The 21,379-nt window shown below is 36.1% G+C and overlaps 1 protein-coding gene across 2 annotated transcripts in view; it reads right to left on the bottom strand.

Moving 5' to 3' along the window:
- Unc5c (unc-5 netrin receptor C) overlaps positions 1 to 21,379 on the bottom strand; it is a 331,379-nt gene that overhangs the window by 101,186 nt on the left and 208,814 nt on the right. For both annotated transcript variants that reach the window (XM_057793455.1, XM_057793456.1), the window contains exon 3: positions 2,048 to 2,191. In XM_057793455.1, the coding sequence (XP_057649438.1) occupies positions 2,048 to 2,191 (144 nt within the window). The remainder of the gene's footprint in view (positions 1 to 2,047; positions 2,192 to 21,379) is intronic.

Raw genomic sequence — 21,379 nt, 5'->3', positions numbered from 1 at the left:
CTCCTGCTGCCAGGATGTGCAGGGAATCAGAGCTCAGTTTTAGAGAGGACATGACCTCCTTCTCCCAAGCATATCATCTCCGCTGGCCCTGTTTGGTTTAGTTCACAGCACACATCACCTGTCCCTACCTGCTCATTATTTATTTTATCTTGAGTTTACCTTGTCTCACTAGGTTACTTCTAAAGTATAAAACTGTCCAAGGACAGAAAAAAAAAATCTTGATTAGATGTTTGCTGAAGAAATTAGCCTTTAAGAATCGTGAAGGTAAATACAAGCTGAAACAAAAAGGCATGAATTACAGGTGAAGGGCAGGGAAACTGAAATACTTCAGACGGAAATAACATTATAGAGCCCAGTGATCAGAGCTGGCGGCTTTGGTAACAAAGACCGAACACAGCACGTAGTTATTACACCTAAGCTGTGTCTCCCTGCCCAATTCATATGCTGGATCACAACTTTCAGCAGCTTAGAATGTGACGGCATTTGGAAAACAAGGCCTTTAAAGAGGTGATTAATTTAAAATAAGGCTTCCTGGATGGGTCATAATCCAAACTGGCTTGCGTCTCATAAGAAAGAGAAATGTAGACACATAAAGAGACACCAGGGAAGGATCCCACAATTCCTTTGAGGACTCATCAAGAAGGCAACTATGTGTAAGGTATAGAGAGGCCTCAAGGAGAAATCAAGCCTGCTGACACCTTGATCTTGGACCTCTAACCTTCAAAAGTAAACCAAAGGAAATTTCTGATTTTGATGTCACCTAGTCTCTGTTGTTTTGCTACATATTTTCACATATATCTGAAAATTGGGAAGTGAAATGAGGTCTCATTTTAGGAAAGCTGCGCTGATTGCATAGAGGACCAAAGTGGGGACAGAAGGATGCTAGTTCACTGGGCGGCATCACCAATCTAGATCAAGAGGAAGGGAGGTCAGAGGTGAGTGTGTTGACATCAGTCAGTACTGAAGAGATGTTGTGACACATTAGTGTGACATTGACGCCTGCCACAAAATATAATTTGTAGGGATTAATAAATAAAGCTTGCCTGAACTTCAGAGAGTTAAAACAGCCCCACTTGTCAGCCTTACAGACCAGGCAGTGGTGACACATGTCTTTAATCCCAGTAGCCACACTAGTTTTCCAAGAAGCCGGGCAGTAGTGGTGCATGCATTTAATCCCAGCCCTAGAGAGGATTATAAAATGGGAGGAGGCAGCTCTCAGTCACAGTCTCATTCTGAGATTCCTGGAGGCAGGATTGCCATTTCAGACTGAGGCAGAGGTAAGAGTCAGTGGCTGTCTGTTTTAATTTTCTGACCTTCAGTATAAACCTCAATATCTATCTCTGATTTTTTTACTAATCATGCTACAATGATTTTGTAAAATGGATTTCAGTGTTTACATTATTTGTTAGAAAGCCTGTCAACATGGCAATGTAATATAGGCTCTATCAGCCTTGCACCCTATTCCAGATGGAAGGATACATGTTGAGAAGGGCTGTGTGAGGTAAGGACCCAGCCTCTAGACTGGCACATCAATTATGCCAAGAAGATTTAAAACAAAACCTCTGTAACTATGTAACTATGTAAAACAAAAATAATTCTTACATTTCATTGATTATCCTTGTTTGAGAGCCATCTTAACCTTCTTTCTGAACTGCAGCGTTTTAGAAATTAACATTTTGGGAGTGTGTTCCAATGCATTAGCACAGCTTCAGCATAAGTAGGGAATCGGCCTGGAAATTTCTATTTCCCATAAAAACACTGTTCAGCAATTAAACAAACAAATAAATGAAAGACAGAATGAAAGACAACACTTGATTCTCCCATAGTCTGATGGCCGCCAGATCGAAAACAACTGGAAACCTAATGAGTTCCTCAGTATTTTGAATAAAAAAATGGAGGTGATTTCAGAGGAACTATGTTTCAAACTAGGGACAGTTTTGGAATGGGGATGCTGACTCGAGTTCTTTGATGTCAGATCAACCACTGTCTAAGCTTTAGACCATTCCCATCATTTTGGACCCAAGCATGTTCACATGCAATAACTCACAGGCAATGCGCACATATGCCTTCCGACTCTTTGTAGTGCCTGCTGAACTCCAGGCCACACACTGGCACCAGTAATCTTCGGGCCCAAACAGTTCCTCTACTTGCTGGCGTGAAATCTCAATGCTCACTTCCCTCACAATGAGTCCTGACAAGAGAAACAAAAGTTCAAGTCAAGAGAGGACCTGTCAATAACACATAGAACAAGTGTACCCCCGCCCTACCCAGTGATCCCACTTGAAGCCATAGATCACCACCCAGATATTGTCTCCCACCTATTATTTTCTGAGGATTCCAGTTACTGTGCTCCACATATTTATTCTTTTGTTTGCTATTTCAAGTCTTCAATATTCGTCTGAAGATGAAAGTGGAGTGAATCTATAACCCCACAAAATAGCATTTCGTCTTTATCTAACCCGATAATGTTCATCTCCTCCCCGGCTATATCTCTCTGTTAAAATACTAAAATGACATCCTCTTGGCTTTCATGTTTCCTCAAGATTCTACTTTATTTATATAGGTTGTAGCTAAGATGCCCAGATATTGTAAACAGCTTTATACAATGGAGCCTTCCTAGTCCCTTAAAAAAGGAAAGAAAATAACCTAAATCTATAAAGTCAGTGGTGATCATTTCAAAACCACTTTAACAGATATGTTTAAAATATGATAGCACATCATTTTTTTTGAAATACATTATACTCTCACTTAAACGAAAGAATACATGACTTTTAAAAGGTTTTCTGTATAATGCTTTGGAAGCTCACATGTTTATCTGTAATGGTAATGTAGTTGAAATCCCAAAGAAGTGTATTCAGCTACAGTGTTGAAATAATTCCAAGTTTTGTATTTTGAGTAACAAAAATTGAACCAAGGATTATCATTTCAATGGTATTTATTTGAGGTATTAAGATGATTTCAGAGATTCATTCTGCAATGTCTTTTTGCACTGACCAGGAGAGATTAACTGAGTGATATATGTGGGCAATTGCCTCTTCACCTGGAGATTAAATGCACACATTTCCAGATGAAGTGTTCATTGAGAGTAATAGCATAACACACACAGGGAGCAAAAAAAAAAATTGCCTTGAGCCAAGTATGGACACAGTAAGAATGATAGAATGAATTGCTTTTGTTTATTAACTTTATACCTATCAATTCAGTCATTGTTTAGTGATACTTTATCAAGTATCAGTTATATTAAAAGTATTTTATTAGGCCCTTGTGGAATTCTAATTAATAAGTTAGTTGCCAACCTTAATGAACTATAGATATCCAATGATATATATATATATATGTATATACATACATACATATAGTAAAGCAGGCTTGTGTTAACAGTGGAACAATACCATCTTAATATAATTAATAATTATGCATTTATTAATGTACTTATTAATGATGTTGAATTCTGCAAACAAGTTGTAAAGAGATGAAAGTAAATGACAAAAATCTCAGTCTACTAAGAAGGATCACAAAAGAGTTACTTTGTTTACATTATGTGGTGAGAGGTACCCAACATTTAGGAAGCATCAATAAAGGTAATTATAAAATTAGCAATCAAAAAGACCACCAAACACTGGCCGAAGAGAGCAGATGTATGAAATGGAGAGACAAGAAAAGGGTCCAGTTTGGACATTTGTATTCTAATTGTCCTCAAAGTGGGACTCTCAGAATGGCATTTCTGGCATTACTTGAAAACCTGTGGGAAATGCAAATTCTCAGACCTTACTCCAGATTCATTCATTAGAAATCATTCGAGAAGCGACCAGCCCATCTATGGGCCTTTAACAAGCCTGCCAAGTAATGGAGTACGCTAAAGTGGAGAATTCTTGTACTCAATGCTTAAGAATTTTGATTTCTTTTTGAAAGAGTTGCATATCATTGAGGTATTTGACGTAGATGACTTAGGCAGAGGAGTATTGGATACATGTGTGAGATAGACACTATCTATACATTTGTATACATGTGTTTAGAGCTTAATAAGCTACAAAGTATCATGATGCTTAAAAATATTTTTATAATGGGTTTCAGGAAATGGTATGGCTTCTGGAGACCTTGAAAGGGGGATTCCAAATAATACCTAAGATGTATTCAAATAATTGCAGTGAAATCAGAGAAATTCATAGGCACCCAAAAGAGATAGGGACCTTACTATAGAGGGATGAAGTTCTATCAAAAACTGATGGGATATGAGTCACAGGCCCTCATCTCCTCATAACTGAATTATGCTAAGGTCGATCAAAGCATATCCAGGGCCAACAAGGTCAGGGACCACTCTATTGTCAAACATTTATATTGTAATATTATTTTAAAGTTTGAAGATTATTAATCCTCTTATATTCATTTAATAGTCAGTTTAAAAAGGTAATTTCCAGTAAATAACATAGTCCAACCCTTCATCCAGCTGTGAAAAAGACAGAAAGAATTGCATTCATAAATGTCTAACAAATACAACAATTTCATAGCAAGAATCCTAAGCAAAAACGTTTCTATTTCCTGGATCTTCCTTGGGTCCAGTTTTCCACCCTTGTTGCAGTTTTCTCATTGATATTTAGACATCTTTGCTGTCAAAGAAAGAAAGAAAGTCTATTCTCAACCCCCACCTGCCTTTTCTCCTTACCCTCTAATGTTTAGTGCTTTCGCCTGTCTTCTTGCTCAAACATGCCCCGTTTACATAGAAGTCCAGTCACTGGAAAGAAAACTCTTCCATTAAAGTTGCTGCAGGCAACCTACAGCCACCAAAGGGCTTATAAACCTGTGTGTGCATTTACTTCTCACTAGACTGACTCTTTCTAAAATGCAGAACAGCTACGGATATTGAAATCACATATAAATATGTATTTTTTTTTGTCCCGAGATAATAACCTCAGGTTTCATTCCCCTTCCATTGACTTGAAGTAATTACTGGCAACCTAATTAAATGATGGTGGAACTTCACTGGGTCCACTATATCCTTGAGACTGAACAGGTTTGTGAATGTTTCTACTAACCACAAATCCAAGCCTTATAAGAAGCCACAGACCAACTCTCCTGGTACTGGAGCTATTCACACTATGAATGTTCTGAATTATGTAGCCTAGGCTCCCTGTGGGCACTGGAATCCAGCACACACAGAGGGCTGTCTTCAGCTTTACAGATGCCCCATACAGCAGCACATGAACTAATTACAATTGTGTACAGTTGTGTGGTCACATGGCCCACACTGTTTACATTCCGCTATTTGGTCAATGGCAGAATAGGAAAGGAGTGCAGCATGGAGTATTTAAATATTTAGAGCTCAGAATTCCCTGGAATCCTCTGGATTATTAAGGCTCTCAGCTACATAGCTATGCACAATTTTTTCATTGCTTTAGGTAATTTTATTTTGTGACATTTTGCTCATCAAGCAAGAGCCTAGTGATTTCAGTAAAAAGTAAGTAATCTCTTTTCTCCTTGAAAGACGGATTTTAGATCTTCTTGAAGTCCCGGGATGCAAGAAACAAGCCTTCTCGAAATCTGAAATACCATCAGCATTACTTCCAAGGAAGACTGCTTTGAAGAGCCTTGGGAACTTGAAATTGGTTTCAGGTTATTTAGCGGTTAGGGAGTGTTACAGAATTTATACAAATACAAATGAGTGGTTTCCATCACATTTGATAACATCAAAGATTTCCCATCACTTTAATAGTGGCATCTCAAAGATGCAGGCTGTTTGAAATTTGCAGTCATTTTTGTCTATAATAGGTTTCATTGTTCTTTGGGAACCATAGTGCAAGGAATTTATTAGCTTGTTATACCAAGAACTCTTACAATGAGTATGAATGAGCACTTGATAACAGGGAGGTTAAAATGGATATGAAAATCCAGATAGAAGTTCAACTCTCTGATTGCATCCTTGTGAGACTACATAAATAAAACAATGAACATGTATATTGCTATAATTTTATCATACATACATGTATAATTGATTTTTAAACACCCAGATTCCCATGGAGATGTAATATTTAGTCCTGTCAAATGACTATGCTTTAAAAGTTCACTAATGTTAGATATTTTGTTATGTTGTATAATTGAGAACACAGGTCAAACATCACCGTGCCTGAAGCTGTCAATTTATTATATGAAAGGTTTTCTTTATAAATCAATTCTTAAAAGCTATATAGCAAAGCACTACAATCATCCCAGAGATCTATGGATGGATCTACACACAACATAATTTAATAAATGTAACCCAACACAATATTTGACTCAAGGGCAGAAGTCATATCATCTCATTAAATACATATAAGGTCTTTGAAAAAAATTCAACACCCTTTCATATAGAAGTCATGGACAGTCTAGGGCTATATGGAACTTGTATAAACATAATAAAGGTAATATACAAAAATTCCATAACTAACATTATGCTAAATGGAGAAACATTCAAAACATTTCCACTAAAATTGGGAAGAATATAAAGGTGTGCACTCTCTCTACTAATGTTCAATATAATCACTTGAGATCTTGACAACAGCAATAAGACAAGAGAAGCAGATAAAGGAAATAAAAATGGAAAGGGAAGAGGTCAAAGTATCCTTATTTGTAGATGATCTATCTCTATACGTAAAATCACCTAAAGACTCTACCAGAAAACTGACAAATGCGTTCAGCGGTGTAGTAGGATACAAAGTTAACACACAGAGACCAGCACTAGAGGAATAACGTTTATAATAGGCCCCACAAAATAAATTGTTCTAAAATAGTTCTAATTGAGAAACTGTACTTGGATAGTGAAAACTTTAAGACACTGAAGAAAGAAATTTGTGTGATGAACCAACAACCAATTTCTGATTGGCTAAGGTCCACTCCCTGACACTGCTTCTTTGACTATGACCATGAGACTATATAAGTCAGGTACTTTTGGGACTACTGTTACACCAAAGAAATAACAACAAAATGACTGTTGAGGAAATTCTTCTATAATCATCGTTCAGTGTCTTGCCGGGAACTCACCAAGGCCAGCTGGCCGGGGACTGAAAAAGCATGGGACAAAACCGGTCTCGCTGAACATAATGGACAATGAGGACTACTGAGAACTGAAGAACAATGGCAATGGGTTCTTGATCCTATTGCATGTAATGGCTTTGTGGGAGCCCAGGTAGTTTGGATGCTCACCTTAATAGACCTGGATGGAGGTGGGTGGTCCTTGGACCTCCCACAGGGCAGAGAAACCTGCTTACTCTTTGGGCTGAGGAGGAAGGAAGACTTGATTGGGGTATGGGGAGGGAATGGGAGGTGGTGGCGGGGAAGAGGCAGAAATCTTTAATAATTAAATTAATTAATTAATAAAAAAATCAGCAAGAAAAAAAAAAGAAGCTTCCACTTGCGGCAGATGGAAGCAAATATAAAGACTCAAAGCTGGACAATAAGAGAATGAGAGACATTGGAGCACTAGGTTCTAAATGGGATGACTATCAATCCTCTCCTCTCATAGCACAGAGAACCTTGTGGAAGAAAAGGCAAAAATATTGTAAGAGACAGAGGGAACAGAAAACCCCATGGAAACAAGGCACATACAAAGTCACAGAGACGGAGGACCGGTCTGGGGTCCCAGTGCTGAGAGGGAAAGTAGACACAAGACCATAGCTGTAACCCACAGGAGCTATCTTCAATTGATAACACTTATAATGAAAAAATTAGTTTTCTCCAATGTAGTCTTCCTGGGCATACAAACCACTCTTAAGGCCAGGCCCCATGCACAGCAATAAGTAGCCAAAACAAAATGAATTCAATGATATTTTTAGAGGTTTTCCTGTCACATAATGATTTTCCTTTCTTTTTTCTTTTTAAAATTTCAACTTTATAAGCCTATGGTGATACATTATGGTTTCCAATTTTGTGTTTTTATGGGATTTCTATGTTTTCAAATGTGTGTGCCTCTGTATCTACACACATATAGATTTTCTTGGATGTTAGCTTTTCTGTTCACTTGTTTTGCCTCATTTACATTTATTTGTTTTTATTCTACTTTTTCTTTTGAATGCCCCCTTATTTTGTAATGAGAGAAAGTAAGAAAGGATGTGGATTTGGGTAGATGGGGAAGTGAGGAGGAATAGGAAAAAGTTGAGGGAGAGGAATCACAATCAGAATATACCTTCTAAAAACCTATTTTCAATAAAAAAATCAATTTAAAAAGTTAAATAAAATATCAGAAATGGAAAGAGCACTAATATTTATGAGTTGATAGAAGTAATTTCATGAAACCATTTATCTTACCAAAAATAACTTATAGGTTCAATAAAGTTCCCATTAATATTCCAAGAAAATTCTTCATCAAAACTTAAAAAAATTAAAGTTTACATGGGACACCAATAACCCAGGATAGGCAAACATCATAAATGATAATAATATTTTAGGAGTTATCAATATAAATGATTCAAATTACACCACAAGTGTAATAAAAAATCCAGCATATGCTGACATAGAAACAATCAATTGAATAGAACTGAGGACCCAGATAAAACATTAAGGTTCTATTACAGATGACTTTGTCAAAGGAAAAAATACATGTTAGAGAAAAGCCAACATTATACTAATAGTTCTGGTGAAACTGAATAACTACATGTAGAACAATAAAATTAGGTATTTGTCTCTCACCCTGTATAAAACTCAATTACAAATGGATAAAAGACCTCAATATAAGACTTGATATCCTGAATCTGTTAGAGGAGAAGGAAATATGTTTAAACTTATAGGTACAATAAAGGAACTTTTGAAAAGGACACTAGGCATACCAGCATTTGGATCAACAATTGAGAAACAGAACTTCATGAGACTGAAAAGTTTCTTTTCAGTCAAGGACACCATAATTTCAGTGAAGAGGCTGCCAGCAGAATAGGAAAAGTCTTTGACAGCTATATATCTGAAAGACAGTTAGTTTACTGAATATGCAAGGTGTCACCCCTAAAACGGAACACCAAAATATAAACAATTCAATTAAAAATTGGTTCATAAATTGGTTTATGAAACTAAACAGTTTTCAAAAGAAGAGAAAAGAGTGACTAAAGAATTTTTAAAAATACTCAATATCCACAACCATCAGAGAAATGAAATGTTTAAAATTTCATACTACCTTGTGGTAGAATTTTATTTTAACCAGGTATAGATGTATCTGCTGCAGAATATTACTTTAACAGTGTAAAGCTGTGTGACTTTTGTTTATGCTGCATTTGCTTAATTACGTAAAATGTGTTGTATTTATTTGACTCTGCCTGCCTAAGGCACATGATTGGTCTAATAAGAACCTGAATGGCCAATAGCTAGGCAGGAGAAGAATATCTGATGCCGGCAGAGAAAATAAATAGAAGGAGAAATCTCAGAATGAAGGGAAGAATTAGAGAAGAAGGAGGGGAGAACAAGGTACCTGCCTGGGGCAAGAAGTCAGGTAGACACCATCTATCCAGACAGAGAAAAGCAGTGAAAATAAGATGAACAGAAGCAAGAAAGGTAATAAGCCCAGAGGCAAAGGGTAGATAAAGAGAAGCAGGTTAAATTAAGTTAATAAAGCTACCGAGAATGTGTCTAAGCTAGGCTGAGCATTGAAAACTAATAATAAGTCTCTGTGTCATGATTTTGGTAGCTGAAATATCTGTTACATTACCTTAGCCAGAATGGCAAAGACAAAAAAAAATACAACAAATGTTGGCATGAATGTGGGGAAAAGAGAATTTATTCTCTTGTACCAGTGTTGATGCTGGTACAAGGCTGGTGCATCCACTTAGCAAACCAGTGTGCGAGTGCCTCAAAAAGCTAGAATAGATACAACACAATACAATCCAGCTATATCATTGCATTTTGTTTCACTTTTCCAATGGACTCTATAGCCTAGTAAAGGTATACTTTCTCATCCATCGTCATTGTTGCTCCATTCACAGTAGCTAGGAAACGGAAGCATCCTAGATCATTAGCCTAGCAAGTAATAAGTGGATAACAAATATACTACAAAGGAATATCGTGAAGCTATAAAAATAAAGTTATGGAATTCATAGGTAAATGGATAGAGCTAAAAAACAATCATTCTGAGCAAGATAAACTGGCTCTAGACAGATAAACACTCTCTATGTGAATGCCAGGCTTCTGTCTTTAGATATATGTGATTGAACTGTAGTACCTTCAGAGGTTAGGAAATCAGTAATGGTCCATGAGGGAAATTCAAGGGAATGAGAGAATAGAATAAAGGGGGATAGGGAATAATAGAACAGAAATAATTCAGTGGGGTAGGGAATGAAACGGCAGTATAGTCAGAGTATAGGGAGAGATAATGAACTCTTGAAATCTGTAAAAAAGTTTAAAATGGAGCTAACATATAAGAAGGAGACAGTGTGTCTCCCAGATACCATAGATTACCATATACAAAGTCACATACCAAGTATGGGTTACTTCCTTTTGAGTTGTTGGACAGTGGGGAACCATAGATCTCTCCCCAAAACATGATTGGTTATTGCCATTGTTCTTGCCTATCCTCCAGAACTTGATGATGGTACCTTATTACTGAAGACACCAGGTACCCTATTACTAAAGACACTATGTACTTGATTCATAAAACACAAAGAAATCAAGCCAGTATCAACATGGAAGTGTCATCCTGATTGGCTATAATGCTAGAAGGTTCTATACACAGTACTAGGAAAGAAAGTTAAACAGTAGTCTCACCCACCTGTGACCTCCACTGTCAGAGGTCATGGGAGTATACAGCGATAACAACGAGTGTTCAGATGTCAACCCACTAGAGAAATGATTCTCTGATGGAAGAGAAACCCATTCAAGCAAGGCTTATGGGACCAGCGTCTCTGGAAACTAGTACTCCTGTCTGTACTTGCACATGTACAAAAATAGCTATCATGTCTTCCTAAACTGGCACTGTAGTGTGTAATCTCAGGTGATGTGAATATGTAATCTCATGATGTCATCTCAACCTTATGGACACATATAACTCTCTATGTTCAGGAAAATGACTTTTCATTAAACTTATAATTTTGATATATAGAAAATATACTAGGATATACTAGATTTATTGTTCCATGAAGACATGTAAGACATTTAATAGTCTGCTTTGTTTATTTAACTTAACTCAAACTAACATAGAAAACAATATCTCCCTAGTCTAAGACACACAATTAGCTCATTTTTATCTCAGAGGAAGTTCAAACTAGACTGAATATTGGATCAGAAGTTAAAATTTTACAGATATGCACAAGGACAAAGTCACAGACGTTTAACCAAGATTATTAACACAAAGAAATCTAAGAGACTATGTCAATTCTTCTCTTCCTAAAGTCTGACTCTGCAGAGCTCTTTGTAGCTGGTCTCACCAGGTACTATGGCTCTGCCCTCCGTTCACAATTTTACACCAGAAATCTTGAAACCTTGCATTCCTATGGTAAATTATTCTGTCCCTAATCATTTACTCAAGGAATGTGTTATGACCTTCAGAGATAGCTTTGTAATTTTTTCTATTATTGCAAAAAGCCTCCTGTGTATATACATGTAAAACAGAGAAAAATGTAGAAGAGAAGAATTAGAATTTAGAAAAAAATAGAAACTAGTAAGAATTATAATCTAGATATAAATGAAGATGTAGAGGTAGAATTAGAGCTTTAACAGAAAATAGAAGAAATGAAGAACATGATTTGAACAGCACATGTGTGAATTTATTCCATACCCATCAGAAAGAAAAACTGAGTTCAGCCTCACTATATTGTGCACCTTCTGCTCAAACCCTGTGTCTAGCCCTGAGAGCTGGTCACTCAATCTACAATACTTTACAAGCTATGGGGAAACCTAATATTATTATGTTAAATGAACACAGTAGTAAACTGTATTCTATTATTATCTTTATAATCATAGATCACTACATCGCTTAACTCTCTCTTTAGTGATGGTTCATTTTGAAGTATCTATCTGGCTTTTGATACAAAGACTCATAACTGGTCAATGTATAGTGAATAAAAGACTATGGTACATCTATACTACACCTTCGTATATCAATACTCTGGGATCACATAGAAGAGCATGTAGAAAGATTGTAAAAGCTACAGATAGTAGATATCTATAATGAGATGGTATTTGTTAGACATAGCAGCGCCACTTCATATGTGAACATGTAGAGATTATGAGTACATGTAAAGACTTGCAGCAGATTTAGTCAATAAATATTCAAGCATTGGTGGGGGAAGAGGTCTCACAAGGCCGCACCTTTAGCTGAAGAGCTATTGACAAGTGATGGGTGCCAGGGGAGCAAGAGAGAGTTCTGTTTTATTTTTAGGGACACAGTTCTTGAGAGTCTAAAAATACTCTACTAGGCTGTCCTATATCCATTCATAAACAGGCAGCACTAAGTGGAAGTCAGTGAGTTTTTTTTTTTTTTTTTTTTTTTTTTAAAGAGCACACTAAGTTTTCAGGGAAAGAAGATGTAGGGAGAAATTGCAGGGGAATGAAAAGGAGAAAAACTTGATTCAATCACATTATATACATACATTGAATAATCAAATAAAAGTTATTAATTAAATTTACACACTTTCATAATATATTTTCTTAAATATTTTAGTTGTAATTGTGGTGCATTCTGAATGTTTCACTGAGGCCCATCCTAATCAAACAGTCTTTGGGCTTGTATGTGCCTGAGATATAGTTCTCATTTCTCATATATGACTTTCTCTTTCCTATGGCAAAAAATGAGTTATGGGACATCATATCCCACAGGCTTGCTAATTTGACTTCTTTACAATTTCTTTAATGGGGAAAGAACTGTAGATTTCTGCCACATTTCATTCCTGGACATTCACAGGGAGGACATGGGATGGTGGGAAACGCGCATAATTGCAGGTAGTCGTGTTTTGTATCGCATTACAACACTTTATTGAATTAGTGCAGTCTCCTTCTTGGGCTCTCATTCAGATCCTAATCCCATTCGTCTTCACTAATTTGATCTGAGAAATGAAACATGCCAGCTCTAAATATCTTAATGTAAATTAAATCACAGAACACCTTGTCATTCTTTAAAAGAATGTCATATGTTAAAAATTGATATTTGTTCTAACAACCTCTACCTCTCACTATAATAAAGAAAATATGACAACTTGAAAGACAGAAATTTATAGTCAAGATACCAGTTTATATTAGACAGAGTTACCTGATAATCTTTAAACTATAGCAGGGAAGGAGGATATTATAAACACAACTATTTTTAGACATTTTTTTGTTAATTTTAATATAATACTCAATTTATAAGTAGACTAATGTAAATAAAATTATTTTATACAATTGAGAATACATAGTGGTATATAAGTTTTAATATGGCTGTAATTATCTTTGAGATAAAGGTGAATTTAAGAAATGAATAGCTTAAAAATTGAGTCATGAATAAACAGAAAATCTGAGCATATCAAAGATGAGTGATGAGACTGAATCAGTAATAAACTGTCTCCCACCAAAGAAAACACAGGAAATGGTGGTTTCATTACTAAATTATGCCAAACATTTAAAGAATGAAATATAGTGCTTTTCAAAATCTTCCCAAACTTAAAGAAAAAGAGAAGTCAATGACCTAGGTAAACAAGTTAGGTACACAATTACAAGTCTACTGTGAGTTTACAATAATAGAAAAAACAGCCCAGGGAAGAATACAGATACATGAGCCAAAAAAAAAAAAAAAAAAAAAAAAAAAAAAAAAAAAGACAGAAACTAACCACACCTTCACAGCCAAATTGAGTTTCAACAAAATGCCAAAAACAGTGGTCAATGAACAATCTTCTTAATGATAGTAAAATTCTTAAATGAAAAAGTATTAAGAATAGGCATGTATGTCTCATAGTATGTAGAAACCACATGCATATATTATCTCAGCATGAATTAAAGACTTAAAACCATGGCTCTAACCTGTAGCACTGCAGAAAGTGTACAGCACTGGTTTGGGCGATGGTATTGCTACAAAAAGAGACACTCAAAGAAGAGTAAAAAAAGGAAAGAAGTTTTCATCAAATGAAATGCTTTGTTATAAGAGCTTAATATCCCAAACATAGAAAGAACTCAACTGACTACCAAGAAAAAGTAATGTTATGGATTATTTGTTTAACTATGCAAATATGTGTTGCATTTGTTTAACCAAGTAAAGATGTGTTGCATTTGTTTAATTATGTAAAGATGTATTTCTGGTTTACCTTGCCTACCTAAGGTACCCAATTGATCTAATGAGAAGCTGAACTGGCAATAGAGAGGGAGACAGAACTTCCAGGCAGAGAGTGTAAGTACAAGGAGGAATATAGACTTGGGGAGGGGAGCAGAAACAAAGCAAGATGACAGATTCCAGGGTACAATCAATCAGACATGGAGGAAGCAGGAAAGTAGGACATACACAATGAAAGAAATGTTAAAAGAGAGAAGGCAAAACACAGATGTAGAAAAACAGGTTAAACTAAGTTAAGAGAGCTAGAGGTACATGCCTAAGATAAGACTAAGCATTCATAATTAATGATAATTCTCTGTGTGTTTATTTGGAAGCTGGTTGGCAGCACAAAGAAAAAATGTCAATTACAAAGTAACTTGGTTAAAAAAATGAGCAAAGGACATATAAACAGACATTTCTCACAAACAGACATAAAAGTATCAAATGTTTATGTCCCACCCAGTCCCACAGCCATTTTATTCCCAAAGAAACACACAGAGGCCTATATTAATTATAAACTGATTGGCCTATTAGTTCAGGCTTTCTTATTAACCAATTCTTATACCTTATATTATCCCATATTTTTTCTGTGTTAGCCATGAAGCTTGGTACCTTTTGTCAGTAAGGCATTCTCATCTTGTGCCTTCTGTGTCTGGGTGATGACTGCAGACTGAGCCTTTACTCTTCCCAGAATTCTCCTATTCTGTTCACCCTGCCTATACTTCCTGCTGGGCTACTGGTCAATCAGCATTTTATTAAACAAGTACAAGAGATAAATCTTCACAGGGTACAAGACCATTGTCCCACAGCAACCAAATATATGCAAAGAAACACAACTGCATAAATTATGTTAAGTGGAAAGCATATTAAAAACAAGAATTATCACTGATCAGGGTTAGAATTATTATTGTTTACAAAGAACAAAAGGTAAGTGTTGACAAGTGTGTTCAATAAATGAAGTTCTTGACTTCATTGGTAGGACTCTAAATTATGACAGCTTTTCTGAGAAACAGTGTGAATTTTTATCTAAAAATTAATAGCAAAACTAGAATTATCAATGTAATTCTCATGATATAACTATATATAACAACAGGCATTTCTTTGTTTCTCAACCTGTTCATGAATGCCCACACTGAAGGGATTAGTCATAAGCTCTGCCATTTAAAAGTCTTAGGAGGAAATATGAGAAAAGATAATTAAAATCAAGGGCCATTTTGGAGGGCAGGGTAAAAACTTAATGCAGTAGAAGCTGCCAAAAATATATACAAATATGAAAGTGATCTAAGTAAAATTAAGAAATAATGGGGGAGTCCAATCAGCCATCTCAAATGAAACCTTTGTCATCAAATAAAACCTTCAGTGCAGATTGGATTACATGTAATTGAGTTGTTAGCCAAAAGGATCCCATGGGAATCCCCAAACAACCCAGGCTGTTGCCATACCTTAGGTTTCTCTCTACGAACTGATAGCAAGGCCCTGTTGCTGAAGACAACACCTACAAAACTGATTGAATATGGTGAAGTTGAGAAGATGCCTATGTAGAGACTTCATCCTTACCTACTAGTGTCTTTGGTACATGATGTTACTTCGCATGCTATAGAAGAGAAAGTTAAACACCAACCTAGGCACAAATCCTTTGATCTACAATGAGGTTTTGCCTTCAGAATACACTAGTGCAATGGTGGCATAAACTTGGGAGAGTAACCAACCAATATCTGATTTGACTTCAGGCCAACTTCATGAGATGATCATACCCAACATACTCCTGGTGACCAAGAACCACATATTGCTATTCTAAAACAAAACAAATGCATCAATAAAATGACTCCTCATGACATTTACTCATAGATGAGTGCCATCATCAGAGAAGCTTCCTCCTGTAGTAGATGGGAACAAATACAGAGACCCACAGCTAGATCTTGTACAGAGAATGAGAGCTCTTAGAACAGACCTAAATAAGAGGTCTATATCAAATCCATCTTCGCAGAGCTCAGGAAACCCTGTGGAAGAGGATGCAGAAAGAGTATAAGATGGGATAGAGGATTCCAGGAAAGCAAAGCAAGGCCCTCTAAGTCAATATGGTCAAATTCATAGACACGGAGACTGAGGCAGCATGGACAGGGCCTGCATGGGTCTGCACCAGGTCTTTTTGAATATGAATATATATATATATATATATATATTACACTTTCCAGGCTAGTGTTTTTATGGGATTCTTGAGAGCGTTAAGGAGTGTGTCTCTGTTTCTTGTATTTTTCCTTGGGCTCTTTTCCTTCTGATTGCTTTGTCCAATTCTGATGTGTTAGATTTTGTTTTATCTTATTTTATATTATATTATAAATAAAATAAAGTTTGTTTTTGAAAGAGAGACAGAAAGAGAATGGATCTAGATGGTAGGGGAGATGGGAAGAAACTTGAAAGAGTAGAGGAGGGGAAACCATAATCAGAATATATTATGTGACAAAATAATCTTTTTCAATATAAGGAACAAAAGTCTGTCTTGTGTGGATTATACTAATTCTCCAATTTATTTAAACTATAAAACCTAATGGTTGCTTAACACAGGCACAGTCTGTCTTCTCATTATAGCTTACAATGTGGTTCTATGCACTACTCTCTATACTGATCTATTTAATAAGAGGGAATCATAGTTTAGAAAATTCTGAAGCTCTTTCAAGAAAATTATGGTGAACTAGATTTAAACAGAAATTGGAAAAAAAGAATTAGACCATATGGGATTATCACCGAAGCATGGTTTGAGTACAAAGAAATAGTGGGGATCAGAGATAATTCAGGAAGAATATCATGAAAGAGAAGAGCACAGATGATAAAAAACAAATGAAAATACACAGACCATTAGAGTAGCAGAGCTCACAGGTTCTGTGGACAGAAGTAACTGCTGACTGAGACAGACAATAGATTGAGTCACAATGAGCCCTGAGTGGCAGTCTACAATATGTGCTGTGTAGAACGGGAAGACTGGAAATTATAAGTAGGTTTAATGACAACTTTAAAAATGGCATATGATTTAGGGAGATTAATCTGTGTGTACTAGTAATTTGACTTGCAGAGGATTTCAATAATTTTGATTTTAGTTATTATAAAGTGGTTTTAGATCTATGACCTTACATCAAGTCATTTATAAGAAGTGTTGAGAGCTGTTTTCTTTTTTTGTGTGACCTTGTGAGAACACTGATAAAGGAAAACAGACACAAGCACTAGGCATAATAATTTGCACTGCTGGCCTTTCACTCTGCACGTCCTCCAAATGTCTTGGAATCAAGCATTAAGAGCAGTCACCGCGGAGTGATGGCACACACAAGAGTCCAGATTCCTTGTACCGTCTTGGGGTGGCAGTTTTGTTTCTCTTAAAACCCGTATTGTTCCTATTCCTAATAAAATCTTTAAAAATGTAAAGTCTGAGTTTTTAACATTTTGACCTATTTGGGACTTTTATTGCTGCAATGAAACAACTTCTTAGCAATGCAGGCTAAATATGGCTAGGAAAATTATTCTTGTACAGTATTTGCACCTGCCTTTTTGTAAATTTTAAAGTTATTAAGTCTTGATTTCCTAACATAACATGAGATTTTTCTGTTTATTGATTTTAATCATGCTGGGTTGTAAGGAAAAGATGGCAATAGGATTAGAACTGGAGCTTGATATCTGGCATTACTATTAAGATTTCTGCTTTCAGCTAAATCCTCTAGGATTTTACCAATCCCATGGGGCCTCACTCCTAAGACAGGCAGTATGTGGAAGTGTGTTCCACAGTATCTTCATTCCTTATGTCCATATTCAACAACATATGGAAATCATGCCACTTAGCCATGGGATTGGAATTTCTAAGTAGGCTAGTTCTGAAAAATTATGGACAAAATACACAAACTTCATGTTTAAATTAAGTATGAATGGATGATTTACTCTTGCCTTCTAGAGTCTTTATTCACTTTTCTGCTGGACCACAGGGGAAACACTCCCAGATTACATGTTCTATCAGGTACAGCATAATGACCAAAACATATTAAAGGCTCGTAGAAAAAGACAGATTAATGAAAAAAGTTCCCCAAGGACATTATCATATATTGATCTAAGAGATATACCATTATATTTTAGAGGAAAGAAATGTTTAGTCATGATATTAGTTTTATAACTTTAGTCTTCCCAAAAAGATGGAAAAAAAGTCCTGTAACTTAAACTTTGAATATGGTAGACATTTACACCCAAATCAAGGGGCAGCTTATTTCTCACACTGTATACAGCCTCCATCCTTTTATATAACAACTGAGAAGATACAGATTTAATATAATGAAAATATTCTTTTCATCTTCCTTTATAAAAAAACTAAACAACACAATTATAACTCGTCAAGTCCAACAAGGACAAACTCAATCTGTAACAAGAACTTTCAAATTCCACTTTTTACAGCGAGTAAGAGATCACTGTATGTTCTGATATTTTCAAAATCATACTATAATCTGAAAGTCTTTTAATGATTCTGGAGGAAAAGCTGATAAAAACACCACCCCAAGTATAATGTACCACCTTATATTTTCTTTATTAATACCACAAACATCTCTCTGCTGTTCTCATGACTCCATTGCATTTATTTCTGTCTTTCACAATTAGGTTTTGATAAACAAGTTTTAAGGTCAAAATACAGAAGATAATACTGATGCAGGTTTGTTGGTAAAATGTATTATTTTTGAACTCCAATGATTTGCTAATTCTTTGTGGATTTAACACCATGCATTCTGATCCCTCTCATCTTCCCACCCCTCACTTCTGCCCTCTGCCCTTGCAATATCCCATGAAAACAAAATTTAAGAATAAAGTGGAGGGAAGGGTGGAGCCGAAGGAGGGGAGAAAGTGGGAACAGGGTAGCTATGATATAAGAGCAAGTAAAGAGATATCTTGATCGAGGGATCCATTATGGAGTTAGCAAGAAACCTGGCTCTAGAAAAATGCCCAAGAACCTACAGGGATGAACCCAGCTGAGACCCTAAGCAATAGAAGAGAGGGTGTCTGAACTGACCTTACCCTTTAGTCAGACTGATGATTATCTTAAATATCACCATAGAACCTTCATCCAACAACAGATGGGAACAGAGGCAATGACCCACATCGGAGCACTGGACTGAGCTCCCAAGATGCAGTTGAAGAGTGGAGGGAGTGAGAGTAGGAGTATGTTAGTTCTCCTTCTGCAGTTGGTTATAGAAGATGCTTTATGAGATGATGACTGATATAGCAGGCTGAAGCTACCCAGGTCATGCCCAACTAGGGAGTACAACATGACCCTCAAAGTAGACCTCCTACTGTAGACTGTCATGGAAACAGGTGTCTGTTCTATGGGATTGAGCCATTTCATATTGCTGAGATGTCTCAATGTCCTTTAAACTTTGTATATTATAAAGTCTTAAATAGTAAAGACAAGAGAAATTTAACACACATCCTGATTAGTATATAGGGGTTCTCAATAAATTTCTAGGAGATGAATGAAGAAACAAAAATCACACAATGCTTTTGGAGCATGATTCAAAACTCAGCTCCAGATTATTAAACACTTCAAAAATCATAGTAATTTTAGGTCTTATCAAATATCTAAATATTTAATTCCAATATACTTAAAATACTAAAAAATTGAGAACTCACTTGTTATATACACAATGCTATTTTCAAAATACTATGAAATGTATTCAAACTATCACTTCCCATGTGAACACTGAACTGTGAAACATTGGGTCAGTGTGTCCATTAGAATTCTTTTACAGCAAACCATTTTGATATTTTTGTAAAAGGTAAGTAAACTTAAATTTGAAACAATATAAAAGTGATACCTGATATTGGATATTGTTTAAAACTTGTAATATCTTTATAGAAAATGGAAGGAATGTGGTGGTTTCCCACTGTGACTTCAATTCCCAGAGATGTTTCTGTGACTGCATGATATTGACAATGGAACAGAAAGCTTGAGTCATATGTTTGTTTATATCTCCAGGCAAAGTTTTCTTCTCTGCTCTTATATGTATGTGTATATGTATGTATGCATGCATGTATGTATACAGACATACAAATATATTTCTGTCAAATGATGCATTCATACTATAGTGGTTAAACAATTTCTAGAGGAAGAACATGATTGCAAACTTTTTAATACATGTAGTTACAGTTGTAAGGTGTGGAATTATGATTAATGATTCTAACATCAAGAAGGATTATGGTGTTTTAGTAAAGAGAAATTACTGCATGGGAATAATCAGTCTGCAGGATATCGATAAACCGCTGGAAATATAGCTGTGATTCAACATAAAGGGGACATATCACACAGTCAGTGTATTTGTGCACCTATCATCCCTCTGCATATTTATATGCATATTATTCATCTCTTATTTTCTTTTTCTCTGTAAGATAGGATGTGCATACTTCACATCCTGTTATATCCCTATTTAACTGCATTACTGCCAGATTCCACTTACTTATGCACCGTTGAATAAACTGTGATTAATAAATGTCCCTGGAAATGTGCTTAGATATAAATAATATGCTGCTATATCTAATTATAAGTGTACATCCGGCATACATGTTCACTCTCAGAATCCTAAAGAAAGACAGCTTCACTTAGTCTATGCATCCAGGGTGAGAAGAGAAGTAATTACAGAGAAGGCTTGTGAGAGAGCCTCCTTTTTGACTCTGAAGGGAAAATACAGTATACAAGAAAAAGTTCATGGCCCTTTAACATTCTCTACTGCAAAGGAAATGCCAAACAATGGCAGGGATCAACATTCCTATGCTGATTGCTCTACCTCTTAAACCCAAGGGCTTGTGTTGTGGGCTCACCCCCAAGGTAGGCAAATCCTTGGGACTCTTAGGTTTCTAGCCCTCCCCTGCTGCCCTCTTGATGGCAAATTTGGAGCTTGCTATGGTCCTGCTGCAGCAAGGTGATATGAGTAGGAGACAGGGAGGAAAGCTGAGGTGAAAGTGCAGATCATGTGCAAAGAAATGTGTGTGCCCATTGGAAAGAACACATAAGACGGAACAGTGACCAAGAACGGAGCTGTTGGATGAGATGTAATCACTGCTTTCTCCTGGATGATTTTTATGCTCCTGTTACATTCCACAACCTCACAACTAAGATGTATAACCCTTGATCTATCT

The sequence above is a fragment of the Chionomys nivalis genome, chromosome 18 (assembly GCF_950005125.1).
Source record: "Chionomys nivalis chromosome 18, mChiNiv1.1, whole genome shotgun sequence".
Lineage (NCBI taxonomy): Eukaryota > Metazoa > Chordata > Mammalia > Rodentia > Cricetidae > Chionomys > Chionomys nivalis.
Note: the sequence above shows the minus strand (reverse complement) of the source record. Positions and strands in the feature narration are given on the sequence as shown.